This window comes from Scardinius erythrophthalmus (genome assembly GCF_964197995.2).
Source record: "Scardinius erythrophthalmus genome assembly, chromosome: 16".
Classification (NCBI taxonomy): domain Eukaryota; kingdom Metazoa; phylum Chordata; class Actinopteri; order Cypriniformes; family Leuciscidae; genus Scardinius; species Scardinius erythrophthalmus.
In genome coordinates this window covers 5167198-5194617 of record NC_138236.1, presented here as the reverse complement: position 1 = coordinate 5194617, position 27420 = coordinate 5167198, and the positions used below count along the sequence as shown (strand labels likewise).

The 27420-nt window shown below is 35.6% G+C and overlaps 2 protein-coding genes across 8 annotated transcripts in view; both read right to left on the bottom strand.

Annotated features, from left to right (window-relative positions):
• Positions 1-404: 404 nt before the first annotated feature.
• Positions 405-9217, bottom strand: LOC308703978 (polyadenylate-binding protein 4-like; the record flags this gene model as incomplete). The annotated part of the gene is made up of 11 exons (XM_081388025.1): positions 405-670; positions 1039-1166; positions 2832-2910; positions 4109-4336; positions 4455-4550; positions 4870-5007; positions 6253-6347; positions 6428-6567; positions 7534-7641; positions 7725-7926; positions 9040-9217. The coding sequence occupies 11 exons, from the start codon at positions 9215-9217 to the stop codon at positions 581-583; spliced, it is 1482 nt and encodes a 493-aa protein (XP_081244151.1). The 3' UTR covers positions 405-580.
• A 1510-nt stretch (positions 9218-10727) lies between these two features.
• phldb3 (pleckstrin homology-like domain, family B, member 3) overlaps positions 10728-27420 on the bottom strand; it is a 28914-nt gene continuing 12221 nt past the window's right edge. For 2 of the 7 annotated variants that reach the window (XM_081388593.1, XM_081388594.1), the window contains exons 7-16: positions 27137-27304; positions 25264-25374; positions 19736-19837; positions 19549-19630; positions 17721-17892; positions 16564-16648; positions 15961-16098; positions 14769-14976; positions 11309-11394; positions 10728-11161 (exon numbers count right to left, since the gene is read on the bottom strand). In XM_081388593.1, coding sequence (XP_081244719.1) covers positions 11027-11161; positions 11309-11394; positions 14769-14976; positions 15961-16098; positions 16564-16648; positions 17721-17892; positions 19549-19630; positions 19736-19837; positions 25264-25374; positions 27137-27304 — 1287 coding nt within the window. In that variant the 3' untranslated portion in view covers positions 10728-11026. Of the gene's footprint in view, positions 11162-11308; positions 11395-14768; positions 14977-15960; positions 16156-16563; positions 16649-17720; positions 17893-19548; positions 19631-19735; positions 19838-25263; positions 25375-27136; positions 27305-27420 lie in introns of all 7 variants that reach the window. The other 5 variants (XM_081388591.1, XM_081388592.1, XM_081388596.1 and 2 more) reach the window with 4 other exon arrangements.

Sequence of the window (27420 nt, the reverse complement as noted above, 5' to 3'; positions counted from 1 at the left end):
TTTTGGGTGAACTATCCCTTGTCATATGTCAATGTCATATGAATTTACCAAAATATCTTTATGCTTTTTGCCTCCTTGTTTTTAGCTGTTTTCTTTTAATAAAAAAAAACAACAAAAAAAAGCTAATTTTTTTATATGCAGTCTTCTTGCTATACTGCTCTATATTCATAATCTTTATTATTTGACACTGGTCATCTACAGGTTACATCTGCCTTGACACAAATTTGATTTCAATGTGGAAAATTAAATGTGGCACTGGTATTTTTTTTAAAGAAAACATTTTAAATAAAAATGCCTTGGAAAAAACAAACAAACCAGCAAAACTACAAATATATGTACTAATATTGTTGCAGTTTTTTAATTGACATTGGAAAAAAAAGCAAATATTTTTTTATATTGTTGCAAAAAATTTTTTTAAATTGACATTGAAAAAAAAACAAATATATTTATATTGTTGCAGAACAATATTTTTCTCATTAAATTATTACATTTATTAAAAGAATATTCTTAGAATATTTTAACATTCATTAAAAAAATAAATAAATAATAATACGCTGTGGTCATTGCATTGATATCTGTCCTAGGCAGTGAGAATAACAGGGCTGGTGAAGGATATCGGTGTCGCGTTCATTGGCTGATAAGATTGATAAGCAGCAAGTTCTTCATTCACCTGAACACACACAAAAATTACACACTACAGAAACAAATCATACATCAAAGCAACCAAAGCCAAACTAACAGGAACAAACCTTCATGCACAAAGATTCATAGCAGTGCAGCAACTGAATCAGTTCAGATTCATCAATCTCTAACAGCATTTCAGTGATCTTATTCGCCAAGGGCCCTACCATGTTTCTCTTAATTTCATGTTTGTATGACTTTGTTTTTTAGTAAGTGTTTTATTTTGATGGCTTGTATGTAAAAAAAAAAAATATTTTATGAGAGAGAGAGAGTGAGTGAGTGAGTGAGTGAGTGAGTGAGTGAATCATTTATATAGTGCTTTTTTAAGCGACTCGTTTAGTGAGATGTGAGGTGCACCTGTTGCACAGCCCATTGCTCCTGCGGTGCGCTTGTGAACTTGCGATGGTTGTTATCTTCAGGTGTGTACATGTGTTGCAGTTCTCCGTTCACTGCAGCTGTGCTTGGCGTCCAGTGAGTGAGACTGACTGTGAGGAAGACAGATGATAAAGAAATCCATCAGTGGTTCCCAATCCTGGTCCTGAAGGACCCCTAACACTGCACACTTTAGATGTCTCCCTAATCAAACACACCTGATTCAAGTCATCAGCTCATTAGTAAAGACTCCAAGAATGGGTGTGTCAGATTAGACAGGGCCGATTACACCAGCTGTGCCGTCAGCTACAAAATAGCCATGTTTTGACATAAATGGGCACTAAGTTATAACTTACACACTACTAAATATTTTGCGTTGCACCATAAAACTGTGTTGAAGCGTGTCTGTATACATAAAAAACTATATAGTTATTATGGAAGCCTCTGATCAGGAGAAACGGTTGGAATAACTGACAGAACAGCATCAATAAGCTCTTGTTTTACCTGACAGACTTCAATTCTCTAGACCAGTGGTTCCCAAACCTGTCCTGCCGGCACCCCAACACTGCACGTTTTCTTTGTCTCCCTAATCAAACACACCTGATTCAACTCATCAGCTCATTATCACATGGGTTAATGAGCTGATGAGTTGAATCAGGTGTGTTTGATTAGGGAGACAAAGAAAATGTGCAGTGTTGGGGTGCCGGCAGGACAGGTTTGGGAACCACTGCTCTAGACATATATGATAATGCTGACATTTACACTTGCTTACATTTTAAGAGAGAGAACATTATGTGAATAGATTACTTTGTCAGAGGCTCTTCAACATGAACTAAATGTAAAAAATAAAGGTAATTTCTCATGTCCGTATTGATTTATTGATCTTTATTAATTTCAAATACAGTTTCTGAATGTTATTTACATTTAAAAATGCCTACTTATGATTAAGTAGTATTGTATTGAATGGAAACTTATATTTACCGTTGGTTACATGAGGCAAAAGAAGTTCAAATAAACGGAAATTTAAACAATTTAAACTATTTCTGCTCACGTATTTGAAGGGTAATTGAGGATCATTGAGGGTAAATGTCATATTTTGCAACTACGCATTACTTTACGGAGAGCTTACCACCTACTAGCTACGTTCTGCATTAAGAACAAATGGTGCAAAGGAATTAAGTAGATAGTTAGTTACAAACTAGCTAATAGTTACTAAGCCTCTAGTGTGGACTTTACGTTCCAATTTAAGTGGTGTGAATGTTTGGTCACTTTATGTGTTCTCTCTCTATTATGCTATCGTGAGTTTCCTAATTTAATATTGGACATGAACGCCATATCAAGTCCTATTTACCACTGGAAAGCTCAGGAATAATTTTGATACAAGTTTCTGAGTTGGGAGTTTTAAGATTTTAAGTTAATATTTAAAAATGTTTACAGCTCTCTGACATTGGATAATGCTGAAATGTTTTATAAAATTTTGTGTACTAGTGTTTTTATTTTGATTGTTTATATTTCAAATGATCTATTTATTTAAATTTGTACATTTTTATATTAATTTGAGATTTTTATTATTTAAATTTAGTTAATTTTAAACAAAAAAAAGTTGCTTTTCATTTTAGTAAGAGTTTTAATTTGAATGGTTTAATTTATCTTTATTTTATGATATAATAGATTTTATTTTGTTTTTTTACATTTGTACGATCCGCTCAAGAACCCCAGTTTGGGAAACCCTGCTCTAAATAAAGCATGGTGTGTATTATTTAAGAAGGTCTGCTCACACTGAGGGCTGATGTTCTGTGCGTCCCACTGAGTGCCGGGTTGAGGTTGGGTGATGTGGTATGAAGAGTGATTCTGATCCTGTGAAACATACGGATCAAGCATGTAATAAAAACCCGTCACATGTGCTTTTCTTCAAGGGTTAGTTCACCCAAAAATAAAAATTCTGTCAGTAATTACTCACCCTCGTATTGTTCCAACCCCGTAAGTGGGTACAGTTGCTCAACCATAAGTTTATCAAGCGACAAGAATACTTTTTGTGCGCAAAAAAACTAAAATAATGACTTTATTCAACTCTTCATTTTCTTCTGTGTGGGCCTCTGAGTGAGTTCACGTAGTGTATCAGAACGTAGGCTCACTATTGGCCAGCATCACAAGCATCACACACATGACCAGCATCGGCCAATAGTGAGCCTACGTCCTGAGACGTACAACCCAGAAGCGCTGCGCTGATACACTTCGTGAACTCATTCAGAAGAAAATGAAGAGTTGAATAAAGTCAAGTCAAGTCATCTCATTTATACAGCGCTTTTAACAATGTAGTTCCAAAGCGGCTTTACAGTGATACTAGGGAATTACAGTAACAGAGATTGTTTTGGCTTTATTGCAGCTCTAGAATAAAGTTATTGTCCAGCTAAAGTTAGTTATGATTCACTTCCGTCGTAACGATCATTAGTTATTAACTCAGGGGCCGCTTATACTACACCGTTTTAACAGAAAACTCTTTAAGTTCTCTCTACGCAAACTTTAAAAACGAGAACGCTGATGGCGTGCACATGCATATTACGAGTTCAATCTATAGGTATGCACGTTTGAATATGTGCGCAGGCGTGTAGTCCTTCTTTACAAACCCTCAACAAACTACTTAAATGAATAATACAGAATTAGAGAGGTAAAGGGAGGCCTTCACAGGGTAGAAAAGTCATTATTTTAGGGCTTATTTGCGCACAAAAAGTATTCTCGTCGCTTGATAAACTTAAGGTTGAGTCACTGTAGTCACTGGGACTATTTTAACGATGTCTTTACTAACTTTCTGGGCCAGTTTCAATAACACAGAAGCCTATGGAGGAGAGAGACAGCTCTCAGATTTAATCAAAAATATCTTAATTTGTGTTCTGAAGATGAACGAGAGTCTTACGGGGTAGGAACAACATGAGGGTGAGTAATTACTGACAGAATTGTCATTTTTGGGTGAACTAACCCTTTTACACTCTGTATTATGATGAGAGTATCTGATGTGAATCTCGACCTGTATGAAGTGCTCAGCGTGTGGACTCACCAGCGGGTTTAGCAGCGGCTGCTGCCTATAGAAGCTCGCTCTTCTCATCATGTTTTGTTGGATGAGGTGGGCCTGACGCTCCTCCTTCCTCTGCGCGAGAGAGACGTATATGGGCTTGGAGCCGATGATGCGGCAGTTCATCTCAGTAATGGCTCTGGTGGCCTCTTCAGGACAGGAGAAGCAAACGAATCCGAAGCCTTTGCTGCGGCCGCCATCACCTGTCATGACCTGCATGGAAAAAAAACCCACAATCCTGGATCTCCGGCTGCTGTTTCATTTGCATTTACTGGGTTACAATCAAATAATGACATGAACTATTTCTTTATGATGAAAAATGAATCCCTACCTTAGCGCTGGTGATGTTCCCGTACGGCGAGAACTCTTTGAGGAGAAGATCACTGTCTACGCTGTCGCTCAGATTCTTGACGTACAGATTCACTCCCTGTCAGGATGATCAAAGCGTGTTAAGACCCGTTCACAAGATCGACAACTATAATAAGAAATGTAATGTTAACTATAATGATAACGATAACGATAACAATAACTAAAACAACAAAGATCATTATAACAATAACTATAATGATGACTATAACAATACTTAATGCTGAAAGTGATTCCAACAATTTCGTTCTTCTGTGACATTATAGTTAAGAGTCATGGTGTGCACTTCCCTATTCGCTTAGAATTAGAGCAAATGTTAAAGCATAGTTATCGTTATAAATGGTAATAAATGCGGGAGGTTTCAGAGGCGTCACTGGTACCTGATGGCGTATGATGTGCTCCTGTTTTAAGTGCTCGAAGCGTCGCTTCAGTTCCACCTGACGTTCTCGTCTCTTCTGAGCTCGGCCCACGTACACGAGTCTGCCGCTCATCTCCGTCCTGTTCAACTCGTCCACGGCCTTGGGGTTACATCACACAATTCTCTTAATTCTCTTCCCCCTGAGGTCCACTTATTATCAGTGTTGGGGGTTATGCATTACAAGTAACTTGAGTTATGTAATCAGATTACTTTTTTCAAGTAACTAGTAAAGTAACGCATTACTTTTAAATATCAGAGTTACTTTTTTTTTTCTTTCATTTTTTGACTGACAGCTCTCCTGTCCCTATGTTGAGAGAATTCATGAGTAAGTGCAGCATTGTGTGAGGTGAGCTATGTAAACATGACGGTTATAGTAGTTTTTGAATAAATGTGACCAGGTATTTACTCTCACTTGCAAAAAAATATGTTATCTATCTTTTTAATAGAAGAAATATATTTCTATATTTCTTCTGTCTTCCTCCAAGTTTTTTTTTTCTTTCATTGAGAATATCAAACCACTTATCCTCTGTAGGGTCACATGCAATGAGTATCCAAATCATATTCACATATATAAATATATTCACATATATTTATACAAAATATAGGTCACATGCAATGTGTATATCCAAAATATATTTTTAAATGGACAGACCCATGTAGTGCAGATTCTACAGATTACCTCAAATTAAAAATTGTAAATAATTAATATTAATATCTAACAAAAAAAATAGTTTACATAATATGTGTATATATTATCTATCTATATTATATTTATATATTTATTTATATATATATATAGTATATGTGTGTGTATACAGTATATACACACATAGACATATATATATATATACACACACACATAGACATACACACACATATATATATATATATATATATATATATATATATATATATAAATATAATAATATATAGGCTACAGTACACACACATAATATGTAAACAAAAACTTTTATGTTAGATACCATTAATCGATTTGACAGCACTAAAAGCATATTCATAATACTAAAATAGCACTATGTAGCAGAAGAAAGGTGAGGGTGGCAAATCCATTATGGGTATAAAGTGCCATTATGGGGCTCTTGTGTTTAAATTGGAGACCAAAATTTAAAAAAGTAGCATTAACTTCTAAAAATTGAGAAGTTTAAAGCACAGAACCAGACAAACGCTGCCTATAGGATCATTTGCAGCCCATAATATTCATAATCATGTGCATGTGGTTTGCTGTTGGTTGAAAGAATAAAATAGCCTTGTGATGGAGTGTTAAAATCAATAAACACTCAAACATACAGATCACTCTTTTCCCTCGTTTGGTTTCATCTCTCACCCTCTTGGCATCATTGTGTTTCTCAAAGCTGACAAAACCAAATCCTCTAGAGTTTCCCCTCTCATCCGTCATGACCCGGACGCTCAAGGTTGGGCCTAAAATAAAAAGAAAAGTGTCAAAGGCGCAACAGAACAAGAGACAAATGTTTCATTACTTCCATAAAACAAATCCTCACCGAATTTGCTGAATATCTCAGTCAGTGTCCTGGAATCCACATCTGGCCCAAAGTTCTTGATGTAAATGTTAGTGAACTCCTTCGCTCTATTCTGCATTTCAGCCTCGCGCTCCTTTTGCGTTTTGAAGTGGCCGACGAACCTTAAAGGTGCAACATATAATATGAAACTAAAAGTTACTGTACTTCAGTATCTTTTTGGCTACTTTGCACTTTGATTGAGTAGCTTACTTTTATTCTCTACTTGACTACATTTTTGAATAAGTATATGTACTCTTTACTCCAACACATTTGAAATGAGTATTGCAATTACAAACTACATTTTGCATGGCACCTACCGATTTCTGCTGATGTTTATTTGTTACAAAAGAAGAGATATCCCCATCTACAGGGCAATGAAGGTACCAGATCTTGTGTGCTTTCCCTTGTTCACCCAAACTTGTTAAAAATACTTTACACGAATGTAAGTGCATTATCAGCTAGTCGCAGCTGTTTCATATTTGAGATGAGGACAAGACGTCCAGTGCATGTAGGCATTGACTTTTTTAGGCTTTAATTATAATTAACATTATTTTATTAATATTATATAGCATTAATATTATATATTATAGGCTACCTTTTTGAATAATGGGTTTACTTATGCCCTTTTTGAGCTCTTGAGCTAAACTGAGACTTAAGATTGTTTAAGATGCCGTTGTGTTGACCTTGATTTATTGCAATATTAATATTATATAGAAGGCCTTTTTGAATAATGGGTTTACTCATGCCCCTTTTGAGCTCTTGAGCTTAACTGAGACTTAAGATTCTGTTGTGTCGACCTTGATTTATTGCAATATTGAGGTTTTCAGTTTTATTTTGACTTTACATAAAAACATGCAATTGGTCTCCTTGTCTCTTATAGGTGTTGAATATCAAGTCAATCATCTTACAGTAAAATACTTAGTACTTTTTAATTCAGACTTTTACTCAAGTCAAGTTGTATTGGAATTGGTGACCTTTTTTGCTGTAAGGTATCTGTATACTTTTACCCAAGTTTTTCAGGTACTCTTTAACCTCCGCTTCCAAGACTCAACATGATGAAATCAATGCGTTTAATAGGCACGACTTACACTTTCAGCTCGTTGATCAACATGCCGTTTAACTTCTCGATGGCTTTTTCAGCAGCTTCATGCGTATCAAAGTGCACAAATCCAAAGCCTTTCGATCCGTTTTCATCGCTAGACACCTTAATGAAAAGAAACGTGCTTCAGATTCTCCTGCGCTGAAAATTGATCTTATATAAGAGCTGGAGGTGGAGAACCTACTTACTTTACAGGACAAGATGTTTCCAAATGATGAGAAGATGTCCAACAGGCCCTCGCTGTCAATGGATTTCTGCAGGTTCTTAATGAAGACGTTTCCCACGCCACTCTTCCTCAGAGAAGGGTTTCGCTGACACCACATTAGACGCATTGGCTTGCCCTGCATGAGGTCAAAGTTCAAGGTATCCAAGGCTCGTTCCGCTATGACGTGAAGGAGATCCAACGTTAGAAAGAAGGAAATGTGATTAGGAATTTCTTGACTGACTGGATCATTTTAAGTGCAGATTTTCAAATGCTTTTTGCTTATTAATTCCTCCCAAATCAACAAACAAGTGTCAATCAGAAATGTGACAGCTTTGTCCCATATTCACTGCAAAAAAATAGTCAGAAGAATAAATATCTAAAAATCTATTCTTAAATCGATAAATTTAATGTATAAATGAATGTTTTTGCTTTTAAAATAATCTGCCAGTGCAGGGTTAAGAAAAATAATCTTGTTTTCTCTTTGAATTAAGTTTATTTCTCTCATCCCATTGGCAGATATTTGTTTTTTAGCTATAATCTCGTTTAATTTGAATTTTTTTAGAAAACAAGACTTATCTTATGTCATTTTGCATATTAAATAAATGTATATTATTTAAGATTGTTTAGGTATTTAATATCAAAATGAAAAATGATCTTGCTTTCCCTTTGAATTAAGTGTATTTTTCTGACCCCACTGGCAGACATTTGTTCTTGTTTCAAGAAAATTCATTCTGATACTTTATTTTTCCAGAAATTAAATTGAAAAAAGTTTTTTTTTTTAACTGAACAATCCCTACATATTTTTAATTGAATAATTGAAGAATCCTTTATCAAATTTTCAAATAAAATACATAAGGGTTATTCAATGCGTAAATCTTAAAAGGCTTCATTTATCTGGGTGCATAATGGTATATCAATTCATTCCGTTATATTTTTCATAACATAGTTGAGAATCATCTAGTTTTGATTAAAAAAGAAATGTCATTTTATGCCTTTTTATTTTTAAAATAGCCTAACTGAGTCCTGGTCTCCACTACAGAGGATATAGCATAGCATATGAGTAATATATTGTTTCTTATGCTCTAAACAATGTAATGGCATGAAAAAAATACTAAATTCAAAAAAGAAGAGATAGGCCTACAGAAATTGACATTCACTGGAGTGACATATGGACTTTTTTTTTTTTTTTTTTTTTTTGCTTAAGTACAAAAATACTTAAGAGGAAACTTAAGAAATCACACTGGTCAGCGGATTATTAATGTTAAATTGTGATCTTCTCAATCATCTCACCATCAGTGTGTTGCTCGAAGTTCACATAGGCGTATCCGAGCGAGCGGCACGTGACTTTATCTCGACAGACTCGGACTGACTGAACCGAACCGACGGACCCGAAGCGCTCGAACAGCATGGCTTCAGTCACGTCCGGCTTCAGATCGCCCACATACAGCGAGCTGCAGGGTAACATCATCTTCGTCAGATAGAAATATTACAATTTATGATCGATGCAGAACTGAAAGCAGCCGAGATTCAATCTGACAAACGCTTATAACGAACAACGAATCGATTTAAAAGATTCAGTCAGATCATAAATAAACATTCCGCTTATCATCATCGTCGTTTTATTCTGCACTCTGAAAAACAACAACTTAAAATCACATCATGACATAGTATGATTGCATATGGCGATATTTTTTATTTAGCTTATTATATATTTTAACGGAACTTTTCTTGCGGTCTCTACTTTATTGCATGGAAAAGAGTCGCGAGTTGATTAAAACAGCCTTTTAGTGTTCCACAAAAAGGTAAATCATAAAATAAATAAAAAGTTTACTATTTTTTTTCAAGGATTCATTTTAATTGGTTGAAACATTTTATATAAGCCCCATCCATCTAATTAGATGATGTATTTAGATTTTTAAGTTTAAAAATAGGGGGAAATTTTTACACCTTTAAGTTTAATATATATATATATATATATATATATATATATATATATATATATATATATATATATATATATATATATATAAAATACTGGTCAAAAGTCTGGAAACATTACTATTTTTAATGCTTTTGAAAGATGTCTCTTGCTCAAGCCTGTATTTATTTGATCATATATATATATATATATATATATATAAAAACAGTAATTAATATTTAAAAGAATGGTTTTGTATTTTAATATACTTTAAAATCTGATTTATTTCTGTGATCAAAGCTGAATTTTTAGCATCATTACTCAGTCTTCAGTGTGACCCTTCAGAAATCATTCTAATATGCTGATTTATTATCATTGTTGGAAACAGTTGTGCTGCTTAACATGTTTTTGTAACCTGTGATACTTTTTTCAGGATTCTTTGATGAATAAAAATCTAAAAAAAGAACAGCATTTATTCGAAATAGAAATCTTTTCTATCAATATACATCTTTACTATCACTTTTTATCAATTTAACATCCTTGCTGAATAAAAGTATACATTTCTTTAAAAAAAAAGAAAATTCTACCCCAAACTTTTAAACATTAGTGTATATTTTCACAAAGGATTTATTTTAAATTATTCTTTCTATTAACTTTCTATTCATCAAAGAATCATAAAATAGTCAAAATTTAAAGATACATTTTGATATAGCCTATATATAATACATTTATATATATATATATATATATATATATTAAAAACCTAGTTTTTCCTTTAGCTTTATTTATTTAAACAAAAAGTTTAATTTTAAGTGTTATATTTGAAGACTTTTTTTAATTGTTGATACATTATAAAAGCCCCGTTTTAGTCATATTAGAAGATTTTATTATTTTTTCAAATCAAACTTGTTTTTCCTTTAGGTTTAAATGTATTTGAATGTAATTTATTTGTTTATTTTATTTTTCTTTGGCTGCTCCTTACACAAAATAACAAAGAGCTGTTGGTTTTGCAGTTGATGAAACAGCTGGATAAGGTCACATAAGGTCCTGACACATTGTTTGGAATGTAAATGTTTATTAACACTTTGCAGGATTTTTACCCCAAAACTTTCAATAGCAAAACATGACAAAAATGTATAACAATAATAAATAATATGTAAGAAACATGTGCTCTGTTAGTGTAACAGCAGATGGCAGCAGAACACAAACCCACGGAAGGTCACGTCTGGTTATGAGTGTTCATACTCCGTATCCCAATGCTGACATTCATGTTCGTCTTGTGGTGTGGCATCCCTTAAAGTCCCTGAGCGATCTCATCTACAGGCTTCATCATCTGTTCAGCATCATTTCTAGTGTTCATCAGTATCTGCTGTGTTCATCTGTGGCAGTCACAATAACATCCATCCAGATTCTCATGGCTTCGGCGCTGTGGGCCACGAGGAAAAAGAGCCGCTCGTATGTTTTCACACAGAAGGTGAGACTGGGCCGTGGAGACTGAGAAGGACAAAAACACAGTGTCAGAACCCCTGCTAAACTGTGGTTTTACAAAATATGACCATGGGCTACTCTGCTAACTAGTTACGGTTAGAGTTACAGTTTTTGGTCAGATTTTACTTCATATGAGGCGCCGTATGAACTCACTGTTGAAGCTGTTCGTAGATGATCGTAATAAACTTCCTCGATGGCCTGAAAGTAAATGACCCCTTTGAGTTTCTTCTCATCTAGTTCTGAGAAAGCAACGAGAAGAACATTGAGATTTCAATGAGAAAGCAGCAGACATTCATCAGATTTCAGCTGAAGTTTACTGTACACTGGAGATACTTTTAGTGTGACGTGTTAATCCAGCGATTCCCAAACTTATTGAACTTATTAAAAAAATTTATATCACTTTTACTCAGGACATGCTAGCTGGCAACAAAGGATTCCATTCATTATGCTAAGCTAAGCTAGCGCCGTAGGGCTGTTCGATTCCGGATTTTTTGGAATCGATTCCGATTCCGATTCCTGTTTCTGGAATCGAAAAGAATCGATTCTTGGAATCGATTCCTCACTGTTATTTTCGATTCTTTTCTTTTTTAATACCAACAGCATGTCTAACATTGTTGCGTCTTACCGTGCCACACAGCAAGAAACTCTCTACACCGGGCGTGACAAAGCGACCGTTGCAAATCCATTTGTCCTTCCTATAGATGTATTGTGACTTGCGAGTGCTTGGTCATAAATAGAACGAGGCATTTACTTTGGGGATTTGTCACGTCGTGCTTCCTGCATCAGGTGTAGACAGTACAGTGCAAAGACTAGGAATATGTTCACCATATACATGCGGTAGATTTTATTTTACATACATACCTAACTAAACACACACACACACACATAAAATCGATCTATCCACATACTAAGTGTATACACTTGTATGTGGATAGATCGATTTTTATTTATTTGTGGTACATATATTTCATCCAGTATCATTAAACTATAGCTAAAATTCCTGTTAAATTCTAAAAGCATTTTGTTCAGGAACAGACTCATGCACACTTTACACATAGGCTACAAACTTTTTAGGCCTTTTAGTTTACACAACTTTTTTTTTTTTTAGGGCCTTTACACATAGCCTATAAACTCTTTTTAGGGCCTTTACACATATTCACTTTTTTTAGGCCTTTACACATATAAACTATTTTTACACGCACACCTGCGGCGACACAAATAAAGCACGAAAAGAGCTCTTTTCTGTCTGTGTCATACGTAGGTCACGTGCACACTATAATGTTCGCACCGTCTATGGTTCGCACGCACCCCTACACACAAGCACTGTTCCCACAGTAACCATTCCTCCAGCTCACGCGGCGAATGCAATAAATGTATCCTAGGTCGCGTGGCCACTATTGTATATTAGCAGTCTGAACTTTATTTCTTTACAGGTGACGTGACTGTGTTGACAGATGAATTCAGCAACTGGCTGCGGTTTGTGTTTAAAAAAAAAATCTTAAAGAGGAGTCGATTCCCCTAATGGAATCGATTCCAACCTTTGGAATCGACTCTCAATTCCCAACGCCTCGGAATCGAGGAATCGATTCTTTTTGGAATCGAGTCCCAGCCCTATAGCGCCGACCCTGTCAAACTAAAACAATGCATGCACTGAGACAAAAATGCATTTGCCCTCCTATCTAAATGTAGGAAAGAAGGTGAATAAGCCCTATTTCAAAAAACGGTGGAGTGTTCCTTTAACTTGATGTACTAAAATAAGTAAAAAATAAAATTGAAATAAAAATGAATAAAAACTAAATAACAACAACTAATACAATTTCAAAAACAAACATAATTACTAAAACTTAAAGTGTAAGTTGCAGGTTAACCACCACAGTCAATTAATGTGTAAATTAAAGTGCTCTATATGTATATATTTAATTATTTCTGTCTTAAAATGCGTTAAAATAACATTTATTGGGGTTTCTTCAACGGTAGCGTGTTTTTTCAGTTACTGGGTGATGACGTCACAAGAGGAACTCGCAACCCATACTCTGCTAGATTCCTACTGTATTATGGCTATTTGGAGAACGACTGAGGATGTGGGAAACCATCAAATTCTTTATGGACCACAGCCCTACAATTTTTAACTGGTCAGGCGTGAGAGAGGGCAGCCATGGCACTCAAAGAGTTATTAATGCTTGGTGTGAGGAGAATTAGTGGAGGGTTGGCCAAGTGTCCTGGTGAGTAACGTTAGCTACGTTATAGTCTAGCCTGGTGCAAACTTAACCCGGATAATATAACGGAACAAGCCAGTCTTTTCAAAATATTGCCGTCATGTAGAATAGCAAGGAGGGACAACGACTGAACTGAATACATTATTTACTTACAGTAAGTCAGTCCAAATCAGAGCTGCAACGTTAGAGATGCACACACTGACTGCACAGGCATCAATAGCTAGTCTCATCGACGCCTCAAACGTCATGTAATACCCTTCCTCAATCCACGCGTTATCAATTTCTCACGATTTAATTAGCGATGTTTATTGTCAGAAAAGAAAAAGAGAGATCGATGTCCCCATCACTGTGTTTGTGTGGGCTATCAGCAGTGGAGAGTGTGTGCTGCCGTGAGGTGAACGCGTTTTGGAGTTTAGTGGAACAGCTCGAGCTGCGACCGGCTGATCTGACGGCCTGAACCCGTTTGTTTTGCGAATAGCTTATTCTCATTTCAGGCAGGATCACGGTCCCCTTAAAGTCAGCACACACGAGTATGTTTACAGTGGAGTTATTTTATCCATAATTTTTTTTTATCAAATAAAACATACAACCAACTTTTCTGCAGTTATGTAAGGCATCTATAGCTGCAAGCGTACGGTAACTCTACTAGTGAGTTCCTCATATGACGTCACGCCCCATCTAGTGGAAGGGAGCGGGAGCGGTTAAAACCACTGTTAAAAGTGCCAACTTTTCATATTATATCAGCATTTTGGTATAAAAAACAATGGTGGGCGGTTCTTATCTTTATGTTTAATAAACACATTGCATTATCTTCGTGAAAAATTTAACCTGCAACTTACACTTTAAGTTGGTTCCGCCTATTTTTTTCTGCGTGACAAACAGACGTAGTGTTACATGAGTTTAAAATGAAAATAAAATCTTCTTTATGGTGTCGGTTTGATTGCATTTTTCAGACCTTTGAAATGCGGATTTAAGACATTTTAATGCTAATTAAGGCCTTATTTTTACATTATGGAATTTAAGACTTTTTAAGGATCCACGGACACCCTGTTGCATAAAAATGAATATGAAAAAATAAGAAAACAATAAAACATTCAAAATATGAAAAAAAAACCCTATCACATGCAAGTATATGTATATACATATATAATTAAGTATAGTAAATATATATTTTTTATTGTTTTTGTTTCTTTTTTAATGTCAGATCCTTGAGCTTTTATTTTGGTGAATAGTGGTGAAATGCTGACCTGTTGTAAATTTCCAAATGCAGCCCTGTTTGTTTATTATAATGTATTGTTGGGATTTAATAATCATTAGCTTTGCTTCAACTCACGAACCCCCTCTGGAAAACCCTGTGTTAATGGATGCGTTGTTGTAATATATTCTCTTTTCCTCACCGGTGTAGTATGCCAGTCTTTGGTGGTCCAGATCAAAGATAAACCACCTCCTCCTCCACGTCTTCACTCGACCTCCACGCTTGGTTAGAAAGCCGCCACACCGCCGCGGAGACAGATTAACTCCCATGCACCCAGCCACGTTATGACCCAGAGACTCCACGTGAGCGCGCAGGTCAAAGTTCGCCGTCAGAGAAAGCGGGACACCCTGCTGTACGAAGAAGAGGAAATAAACGAGATACAAGCACAATTGAAATGAAAATGCTCAGATGGAGGGACAAGGGGGACGTTCTACAGATTCAACAGAAAACATATTAAACAGAGCACTCTTAAAGGAATAGTTCACTTTAAAAGGAAAATCCTGTCATCATTTCCCCACTCTCAAGTTGTTTCAAACTTGTATGAGTTTCTTCAGTTCAACACAAAAGAAGATATTTTGAAGAATATCGGTACCAAACGGTTGATGGACCCCATTGCAGCATTGACACTATTACTGAACTGAATTGACATTAAATCCGACTTGAGCTGAATAAGAGGCCGTTCACACAGAACGCATTTTTCCATTCTACTGCACTACTTTCCCATTATTGTATGTAAACGCGCTAGACGGAAGTGTTAGACCGTTGAACCAGCCCTCATTTACATTTAGCAGACGCTTTTGTCCAAAGCGACTTACAAATTAGGGACTAAATTAAGCGAGTCATCGTGAAGAGGCAAAAAACAACGCAAGAAGTGCTCAAAATATGAAGTTTAGGCATTATTCAGAGTAGCTTAAGCCCGATAAGCGAGGATTTAAAGAAAAAGGAAAGTGTTTTTATTTACTTATTTTTTGGAAACTATTGAAACTATTGTCTTCTGTTTTCCCTCATGAAACTATTGTCTTCTGTAGAGCTGCTTTACTGAAATTGAATTTGCTTTATAACTAATTTGCAACATTAACATGGTTATCTTCCTGTTTTTACTGCAATCTGTGCTATACTTGACAAAGCATCATGTGACTTTAGAAGACTTATAATGACTTTGAGTTTGACAGAACAAATCACTGTCCACTTTCAATGTATGTAAAACTAAATCACGGACATTCTGCCTCGTCTCCATTTGTGTTTCACGAAAGTAAGAAAAAAATACATGAGGGTGAGTAAATGATGTCAGAAAGTGTATTTTATTTCGGTAGTGTCATAATCATCAGACGTACCTCGGGCGTCCTGTGCGGTGAGTTCATTTGCAGCCGCTCCTCAGCAAGTGTCTCTAGTTGTGATGTATTCGTGTGTGTTTTTAAAGATTGCTGCTCCTTCTGTCTGTGTTGCTCTGCTAACAGCCGCTGACGCTCCTCCTGCATCCAGACAAACGGAGACGAGAAACTTCCGTCATACTGTGTTAGTTTGGATTCCTTGGGAAATATTTTCATTGGTGGAAAAACAACATATGAACTGGCCACATTTAGTCAGCAGAATTCAACAGTAACTTTCACTTCATCACATAATCTCACATAATTATCTCACATAATTCAGATTTCATCGAATAACCTTGATAATCAATAATTGTGACAGGCCTATTGGATGAAAGTGTCTTTTAAATGAGTAAATGCAAAGGTAAATGTTGTTTATGGAACTGCTGTATTTATGTCATGTGACATATGCAACCGAATCACAGTTGAAGACGCGAGTCAGAATGACAATTAGCGTGATTTTGTTGAAATGATATTAGAAAAGCAAACAAACACAAGTCTCTTGTGAGCTGATGATGATGTCTTGTTTGCAGTGATCAGTATTGTGGTTGTGTCGGGTCAGTAACTCACTCTCTCTTTCAGCAGACGTTCCCGCTCTGCTTTGGCCTCTCGGAGTTTCCGTTCGATCTCCACCAAATCCAAGAGGTTCTGAGGGCTGTAAAGGTGAAAGGTCACGTGATCCCATTGGTTTGCATTTTACATTTTAAGGAACTCTTAATACTAATGCAATTAATGTCCAATAAAGGCACGCAATTACACGTAATTAATGACATTTTCCCATGTTCCGTCACCTAATCTGAAGTGAGAACTATTTATGGTTAATAAGTTGTTAACAAAGCATTATCTAACTCTTTACATATGAGCTAAATAAACAATAACACTTTGTTAATTACAGTGACAATGAATGAAGAACTCAGTATTTGTAGTCTACTAATGTATTAACTACAGTTTATAAACTATTAATTAACTATTTGCAAATGATTTATAAGTGCTTTGTTTCTGTATACTTATTAGAAAGTGTTACCATATATATATATATATATATATATATATATATATAATTGATTTACATGAGTGTACTGTATGTATGCAAATAAAGTTGGATATACTTAAATACACAACTTCATATATATTTCTGGGCGTAATATAGTATATAATACATACTAAATTATAATGTAGAGATTTGAACTGAATTAAATTAAGCCATTATTTATCTAAACATCTTCCCTTCTGGCCAAGCAATGTAACTTTTGTGCCAGGTTTGATGTCATTTATTGGTTTACATGCATCATAACTGAATATGACACACTAGTATGTTATTTACTTTATTTAGGTCTGTTTCTCACACAAAAGCTTTGACTCAGAACAGAAGACTAGAAGACACGAGCCATATGGACTGTTTTTATGGTACTGTTATGGTGTATTTTGTCCTTTGAAATTTGACAGTCCTGGTCATGAACTATAAATTGCTGTTGTATGGAAACAAGCTACATTAAAATAGTGCTTAATAAAGCACTAATAATTAAGCTGCATTCAAAATTCTCCTATTATGTTCCAGGCCAGGGTATAAAGTTCACAGAATTCACTCACAAACACTTCAGATTCATACGCCTCAAATAAAAGGTTTCTCACACCCCTGTAAACACACACCTGTTAGAGCTTCCTGTACAGATTATTCAGTATTATAATAGGAACACGAAGCCAGGCTGGTGTTCTGTGCCACTCACCTGGGCGCGCGGGAGGTGTTGGCGCTGTTGCATGGCGCGTGAGAGCCGTTCCCATCGGTCTGCGCTGATCTCAGCCCATTATAATGTCCATTACTCAGTCTGTGGGTGTGATGAGGAAGGCGAGGCGACAGAGCCTCTGAGGTTGGTCTGTCTGGAGTCATTCGCACCAACACTGGCATATGAAAGCAATGTGACACGTTACATTTACATTCAATCATTTATTAGACGCTTCTGGCTAATAAACATCTTAAAAATAATACAATTAGAATAACCTTTAAAAATAACATAAACTGTGGAGTTATTGCAAAGAGATTGATTCTCCAAAGGTGGACACAGTTCCAACATTTAATGTGTGGTTAAGTGAGCTGGTGAACATTATACATTGAGAGATTATGATTTACCAATAATGATAAATTAGATTTATTTCAGAAAATATTAAAACATGAATTAGATTACTTGGGAATATGATCACTTTATACTGGTCTGAATGCACTATATCGTATTTCTATCAATTTTACATTTATTATAATTTCTTACCCATCTTTTAAAATCCTAAAACAAGTTTTTTATATTCTAAATAGATAAAAAATTAATATTTTTGAGGTCACATGATTTCATGAGGAAAAACCACCAGCAATATATCAAACAGAAGCAAGAAGAGTTATGAAATGAGGTTCAATCAGGTGTTTTATGGTCTAGTAGTTTGCAACAAATGAGTTTTACTATGGCTCAAACACACTGCGGTATCCTGATCTGTATGCAACACACACACACACGCGTTGTGTTTTCATGTTTTACGGGGACTTTCCATAGGCATAATGGTTTTTATAATGTACAAACTGTATATTCTATCCCCCTACACTAACCCTATTCCTAAACCTACCCATCACAGAAAGCTTTCTGCATTTTTACATTTTCCAAAAACATAATTTATTATGATTTATAAAATGTTTTCCTCATAGGGACCAAAAAATGTCCTCAAAAGGACAAGGATTTTGGATATTGCCGTCTTTGTGGGGACATTTTGTCCCCATATCATAGGGTTTACCTAAGCAACACACACGCAGTTCACTTTGGCATCTGCAACATTTCAATAGAAATTCTCTATAAAATAATTTCATCATCATATAAAAGGTGGAATCAAATCAAATGAGGAAGTGCAATAAAATAAAGTCACATCCCACAATTCAATCATTAACTCTCATCTAACTCATTTCAGGTAGCACTTTTACAGTCCTGTTCTGCATGTACATACAATGTACTTATTATAGCAATTACAATAACTGGGTTATAACTAGGTACTAACCCTGAACCTACTCCTAAACCTAAACCTAACCCATGTTGGTAACCCATGTTGTAAGTACACTGCAAGTACACATACTTTAAAATAAAGTGTAACCAGATTTCTTATAGACAAATTTATGTAAAGAAGGTGCACATGAACCTTCGCACACAGACACTGTTCCATAGATTTTCTTTGTTTGATCAATTCCCTCATGAGATAAACGACTGTCAGGATTATTAAAGACAAACAAAAGCAAAACTGTGTGCATTTGCAGTGGCTCCACTCGCTTTTCCAGTTTGTGTCAGCAACACTGGCACACCTTAACGAAAACACTGACAAAAGCTTTTCACAGCTAATAAGCCAGGACATGCAGGACTGTCATGACGGTTGGCTGTTGTACTTTGTTTTGTCGATTTGCATGCTGCCTGTTGTCTGTGCATTCATCGTCTTGCACAATTGTGTTGCCGTTTGACCTACTTACAGTCTGAGCGCCAGTTAAACTACATTTCATCACATTTTCATTCACCTCATTGGTTTGCTCACCTTGCGCAGAGAGAGGTCTATCTGAGACTTTCCTATGCGAGCTCCGTCTGCGGGGTAAGCTGGACGTATCCTTCAATGACTCCTAGGAACATGGTTTTAAAAACAAAGTCAATGTGCTGACCGCAGCAAACTCATGAATCACTAAAGGTCTAGATGTCAAACCATCTAATGCACATTCACAGTGTACCTGTGCTGCTTTGTGAATGGTCATAGGGCTGAGTGACATCATGCAGGGGGTGGATCCAGTGATGTTGGACCAATCAGTGAGAGGCTTCTTCTCTTTCAAAATCTGCAAAGGTAAATGTCCTTGATGTTTAGCATGTGAGTGAGAGACAATGCTGTTATATTAGTTACATGAAGAGGAAAAATATTAAACAAAAAACTAAGGCTACAAGACAATAATAACTGCAGTTATTAAGACAACAATTAACCAAAACATAAATGATCACAATACGCCATTAAATTACATTCATAGAGGAAAGAGGCTCTGTTCTAAAACCTAGTGCACTGCCATGCTGTCTACATAGTCAACAAGTGTGTGTCATAGAAACAGAGCATTCAACACTGATTTCAATAGAGTTTCGCATTAGAATGTTGTTGTTGTAAATGTTATGAGCATAAAAATACACAAAACACAAATATTGGGTAAAACAATCATTTAAATTACACTTCAGTTATTATTTTTAGCTTTTCATCAACAAAATAGACATTAAATAATAAAATAATAAATAAATAAATAAATAAACACATTAAAAAAACATAAAATATTGTATTTGTCGTTAATATTTAAAAAATTTAACAACACATTTGCATGTTAATGGTTCTCTAATGGGAGTTATTTGTCACATGACATGCAGGTAGTCATGTGATCAATAACTCCCATTAGAGAACTGTGCACATGCTAATGTGTTGTTAAATTATTTAAATGTTAACAGAAAATATTTTAGGTCAAAGGAGTTCACCTGACAAAAAAGTTTGTGAACCCCTGCATTATGGGACGTCCTGCTCCATAATGGATACATGCAAAGAAGGCATCTTAGAAGGCAGTTGTTCAGTTTGTAATCATAATACCCACTAGAGAATTATGAATTTTAATTAATAATGCATTTTAGGAACTTCCTATGGGTCTTTAAAATAGCATTTTTTAATTGTCAGGACAATCAGAGTGATTTTTTCCACCTGTTTAATGGTACAGCCGGTGAAAATGGTGCGTCTGATCACTTAGTAAAGTAACAGCACAACTCATCAACCAGTGCTGTTATTGTTAAACAAAACTAAAAATACAATTTAAATAAGTTTAATTAATTAAAATAAGTTAACAGAAATAAAATACAATATAAAAAAAGCAAACGTATTATTTTTTTTAATAAAAATGACTATGCGAACAACGAAGAAGAACTTTGCCGTGAGTATATCACTATCAGGGCCTTGAGAGTTACTATAAGTACTTGTCCTTGTGATAACTGACTTAGTACTATTCAGAATAGTTAAAGGCACACTACTACACGTCTGAAATGCGTGCTAGTGTCTTCCATAGAGGCTGCTTCATCTGTTGTTGATGTATGTGACATCGTGGCGTAAAGCAAGTCATGATTCTTGCAATATTTGTTTCTAAGCTGTTATATTAAGGTACAAATCTTGCATAGTGTGTCTTTAAGGAGTTAAAGAGTACTGCAGCTTTAAGATAAGCATCCATCCCACCCTCTGACTCACAGACACTCGTTTGCAAAGTGCCATGGGAAGTCAAACTATCTTTACTTAAAATGTTCATTTCCTGTCATCTGAAAGCCAGGTTTTTCCTAATATTGGTAATTATTAGAAGAACACATTTTACACATGGGGAAAAACAATTGTTTAGTCCATAATTCAAGGTGGTCCAGACAGCTCTTGATCGCAGCCTCTGACTCACAGACACATGAGCGACTGCGAGGAACACGTCTTTATTTCCTACAGACCATACATACACACAAATCAGTCTTAATTCAGTTAGACAGTCCGTCATGTTACCAGTTAACAGCTGCTTTATTCTCAATCCTGTTTTCTGTAAAAATCCCTCCCCACATTCCCTGTCTTTCCTGATCCTGTCATATCTGCGTGCCAGAATTTGATTTTTACAGAGCAGACACACATCTCTTGAAGTACATACAGACAGAAACACTCACCAGACGTGTGTTGAGTTTTGTAGGACATCTGCTTTCTATCGCTCTGTTCTCTCACACTTCCTGTGGTCCTTCCCTTCTCTGGGAATCCTGCCCTCTCCGACTCTCTCTTCCCTATCAGTAATTCATTCCTCCACCTACTTTATCCTTGACTTTAGTGTAACTATAATCACTATAACATAACTTAACGCTAGCATTAAAGCTGAATGTGTGTGTGTCGTCCTCTTCCTCTTGAGGACAGTGTTATTTTAGTTTTGTAACTGTATTATATTAATATTAATATTTTGGATGAGTTTTTATTGTTATATTTTCAGTTTTCATTGTAATTTTAGTCATTTTGATTCGTTTTAAAATTGTACCTGTTTGTATCTTATAATCCATTTCAGTGTACAAAACAATCATTGCAAAATAGCAGCAGCTGCGCTTGTATGAAACAAGAGTGAGCAAGTCTGAGATTCCCGGATGACATAATTAAATAACTATATCAAAATATTGATTTGAGTTTTTATATTTTATTAGCTCACCAAACGCAAAACTTCCACGAGGAAAAAACATTCCTAGCAAGCATATAGCGCTGACTTCAGTTACTCGGATGAGCTTGTGTGATCAGTTTTTACTGGTTGCTATCGGGGAATAACATACCGCTGGATGGTGTGTTTGACCAATCACAATCAAGTATTCCACAGAGCCGCGTAATAACATTAGTTAGCTACATTAGTTTACATGAACTAACAATGAACAATACGTGTTCGTCTCAATCAGCTCCCTTAACTCTGATTTTATCTGTGTTTAAACTATGATATCAGTTATTGATACATTTTAAATATCTACTTATTACTAGGCTTATTATTACTAGGCTTATTATACATGTGCATTGACGTTTTAAAATGTATCTAATATAATACTTGAATTGAATTAAATCTTTTGGATACCAGCATTAAATTATTGTTTTTAATATTATTTTACTGACTCGAAGTTGGCACTGTGCATATAAAATACCCCAAGTAGCAGGTTTTTATTTATGGGAGAAAAAAGGTCTGTGTACTGGCGCCAGTAAGCCTATCTTTGGATAACTGTCTGTTTTTTTAGACAATAACGAGTGAAAATAGTTAGGTTAGATACATTTGAGTAGGCCTGTTTTGTTAAAAATCGATGGCTGTAATGCTTCGGTGCAGAAGGTTTGCGTGCAGATTAGGCTAATTTCCGCCTATTAGACAGCCTAGTCAGCTCATCGGTTTTTGTTTTGCTTCAGTTATAGCTCTTAAACCTTTAAAATGGAGTTTAAGAAGATGTATGTAACCACAGTTGTGAGCTTTGGTTAACTATTGAAGCTTTTTCTCTTGTCAAAAGGCTCAACGCGACCGCCGACTTTGCGTGCAGATTAATTTCCGCCTATTTTAGACAGCCTAGTATTTTGGTATTGCATCACTCATATCTATTAAACGTTTAAAATAGAGTTTAGGAAGATGTATGTAACCACAATCATTAGCTTTGAATAGCTCTTAAAGCCTTATCTCTTGTCAAAAGGCTCAACGTGACCGCAGACTTTGATAAACACTGCTGGCAGCAGCGACGTCTGTGTCCGTACCATTCTAATCAATGACAGCGTAACCTCGTATCTTCCTGCTCCCAAGTCATAAATCTCGTATCTCCGATTAAACATGATTTTGGGGAAATGTTGTGTTAATGTTGGTACACAACAGTATATGATAGTAATATAAGGTATAATACCAACTTTAACTATACAATGTTTAATAACTGAAAAAATATGCAGTTTTTTTAATTTCCTGAAAAATAATGGTTTTGGAGATACGAGGATTCTGCCCGACAGCGACGTTGTGTTATATAAAAGTATATGGTAAATACTGTGATTGTTACACATCCCTGAAACATTTCAGCCATAAATGTATTATAAATGTTAGTTAGATTATGTTCATTGCCTGTATAGCGACGTATGTTTATGCTGAAATATAATTAAATAATGGGTTAGTTTTTTAAAACATCTAACGCATGTCATATATTGAGTTGGCTCACATAATTTATGTTTCGTGCTTCAGAATTTACAGTAAGGGAACATAGTGAGCATCGATGCTTTTAGGGGGTTTAAGTTTTAGTGCACTGGAAGGATTTTGCTATTGAGACAGCTCTTAAAATCACACCATGAACTAACATGAAAATTTTTATTAACTAACATTAACAAAGGTTAATAAAGGCTGTAAAAATGTATTGCTCATGATAGTAAATACATTAACTAATGTTAATAAATGAGACCTTTTTGTAATGCGTTACTGGTTTTTATTGTTAAATGTTAATATTAAATGAAAAACGAGTATTTGATTTTTATACATTTTTATTTCTGTTAAAAGTCCCTGTGAACCGGAAGTTGCAAACGACTTTTCTCCAGTGTTGTGACGTATTTCCAAGTGAAACGAAATATTGAATAGAGGGCAGGGTTTTACTTTAGCGCTCCTCCTCTCCATCTCTCACTCATAGCAGACTATCGGTTTGAGGGGAGTGGTTAAGCGTTTTCAACCCAAGCCGTCAAACTGACGTCATCAGAGAAGGAACGCCATTCCAGACCAGAAGTAACTTTCCAGATTTTGATTAAAGATTACCACCACAAACTATTTTTTTCTGTGTATAACTTGCACGGATTAATTGTTCACCACAAGACTAGTAATATGCACTAACAAAGTAAATAGGGTCAATTTTGATTTCATGACGACTTTAAGCTTTAGCAATTTTAATACCTCGACTTTAACTAAACGAAATTTGAAAATTTTAAATTTGTTATATTCGATTTTCTTCTTGTAAACATTTAATTTATTAGCCTGACTACGTCAGACTTCGTACTCCCGCTCGATTTCAGTTCGCTTCAGTACTCAGTCTGAGATAGCAACCTATCTCTCAGTTTTCCTCTGGCCTGAAAACAGCCAGAGGGCGGGCTGAGAGCCGTGACGTAGACGCTGATTGTACCGTGGATGCGTAGATTTACTTCACATAATCTGCAAAAGTCGTTCACAGCCATGTTTACTCCGGTATTTCGCTCGATGGTTTTGTTTTCGCATCATACATGTGTTTACAGTGGAAGTTAGATGCGGCTGAGCCTGCGCATAACACACGCCATAACCAAACGTTATGTGATTGGCTTACGGGTAACCAATGATTTTAAACTTCAGACAAGCGCCCCCCCCCGCGAGAAAGAAAACGCTTTTCTATTATGCCCTTCCAGACTCTGTCTACGAAGCAAAGCGAAGTAGCAGAGTTTGGTATTACCAGGCTATTAATTTATTGCAACTCAAGTAAATTTTTAGTATTTTTAGTTTAGCACTGGTTGATGAGAGGTGTTTTGGTACTTTACAAAGTGATCAGACGCACAATTTTCACCTGCTGCACCATAAAAAAGGTGAATAAAATCCCACAGACGCACATTGAAGGAGGAAACCCAAAACAGACCAGAAGATCACAGATATAGGAGTTTTCACACGCGTTTTTAGAACATATAAAACCCTAGTTTTGTCGTGTTACTAAAGAAGAAGCGTGTAGGACGTCTTACCTTCTGAGACCTGTGGAGCAGCTCTCTTCTCTCTTGCCTGAGGGAATTCATAGCTTTATCCATTTCTTGTTCCATTTCCTTCAGTTGTTTTTCTAGTTGCTGGACTCGTTCCTGCAAGACAGCGACGTGATCATTAAAACATTTTCAGCATGAACAGAAACTTCATATGAAACTTCACATTCAGCAATAAGCCTCGGTCTGGTGCGTTAAGGACTCATGAACCATGGGTTTGGTTTGTGTGGCACTGATGGCATATACTCAGAGAGAGAGAGGAAAGTCGGCGTGGTGCCGCCCACCCGGCACATTGAGCTGACAGGTCAGGGTCAGAGATCTGTCATACGGAGCAGCTGAGTCAATGAGCACTTATGCACTGCTCTGACACTCTCACCTTCAGCGCTGGCACGACGTGACAAAACTAGATCACTCCTATTATACTCAATAGACACTAGACGCTCCTGATGCGGATGTAACACGTGTACAGTTATGGACAACCTGCTATTTTATATGAATATCATGTAATAATTACAAAAGCTTTATATTTCAGATAAATGCTGTTCTTTTGAACTTTCTATTCATCAAAGAATCCTGAAATAAAAATGTAAAAAAACTGTTTTCAACATTGATAATAATCAAAAATGTTTCTTGAGCAGCAAATCATCATATTAGAGTGATTTCTGAAGGATCATGTGACACTGAAGACTGGAGTAATGATGCTGAAAATTCAGCTTTGATCACAGGAATAAATTACACTTTATTATATATTCACATAGAAAACAGCTGTTTTAAATTGTAATACTATTTCACAATATTACTGTTATTTTTGTATTTTTAATCAAATAAATGCAGCCTTGGTTGAGCAGAAGAGACTTCTTTTAAAAACATTAAAAATCTTACCGATCTAAAACATAGTAGTGTATATATATAGTGACCGGTATATGACATGTATATTATATATATATAACATAAAATCATGCATGTGTGTGTATGAGCGAAATAAATATATAAACAAAAAATTAGTGGCACTAAAATTTATGTTTACAATATTAAAAATATCCATTTTAATTGCATTTGATCAACAGAACAGTAAAAAAAAGTAAAACTGTAAAATATTATCTTTAAAAAATATTAATTTTAATAGCATTCATTACAATTAAAATGCAAACAATATTATAATAAAATGTAATATAAAATAACATTTAAAATAATATTTTTAAATATTTTTATGTGCAATATATAATTATATTATATTACATTTTATTATAATATTGTTTGCATTTAAATTGTAATGAATCCTATTCAAATTAATATTTTTAAATATCGTTTAAGTGCAATATATTTATATTATTAATTATATGGATTAAAGCAGCTTATAGGAGCAGCACTGCAGACAGTCTCCATGTAACCCGATTCAATTCAGTGTATCTCTCTCAGTCAGTCTCTCTCTTTTGTGGCCCCTGATGTAATTACCTTGTTTACTAGATCATGTGACTGTGTTTGGTCTGTCAGTGTGAGCAATACTTACACTCATGCTCAGTGTGGCAGTCTGCCTCTACTGATGACATAACAGTCAACGAGAGTGTCCAATTAATAATAAATAAAACATCGATGTGTACTGAAGACACACTAATTTCCATTAACTTCCACTTGAAGTCGCACTCACAACTCTGATTTGGCATGAACTGTGCGGCACTAACTGTGATGTGCTCGTATAGTAATAAACATGAACTGTTAAGCAAATAAAATGAGAAGCACGCAATAGTTTCTACAAGACAGGAGTATAAAACATGGTCGTGTTTATGATGAGTTATGGTAATCTAGTTAAACTAGACTGTCAGATAAACTCCATTTCTTAAAACAAAGTTAATCAGCTCACCTGAGATGCGTTGTGCATGTGCTGTACTCTGGTTATCTCTCTCTCTATGACCGTTTCACTTTCTCCATTCTCTCCTTCTCGCTCATCTTCTATCCCGCTTTCCAGCTCAAGAATGTGAAACTCCATGTCTTCAAAAGTTCGCACTGTGGCTTCCAGCGCATCCTTGTCCTGAATACAAAACACATACAGACAATATTCTTCAAAATTATAAGGGAGCAAGTCACCGTTCATGACAACGCATGCAGCATAAATCTGTCAGTAGAGACTTTTATGCTTTTGTTTCT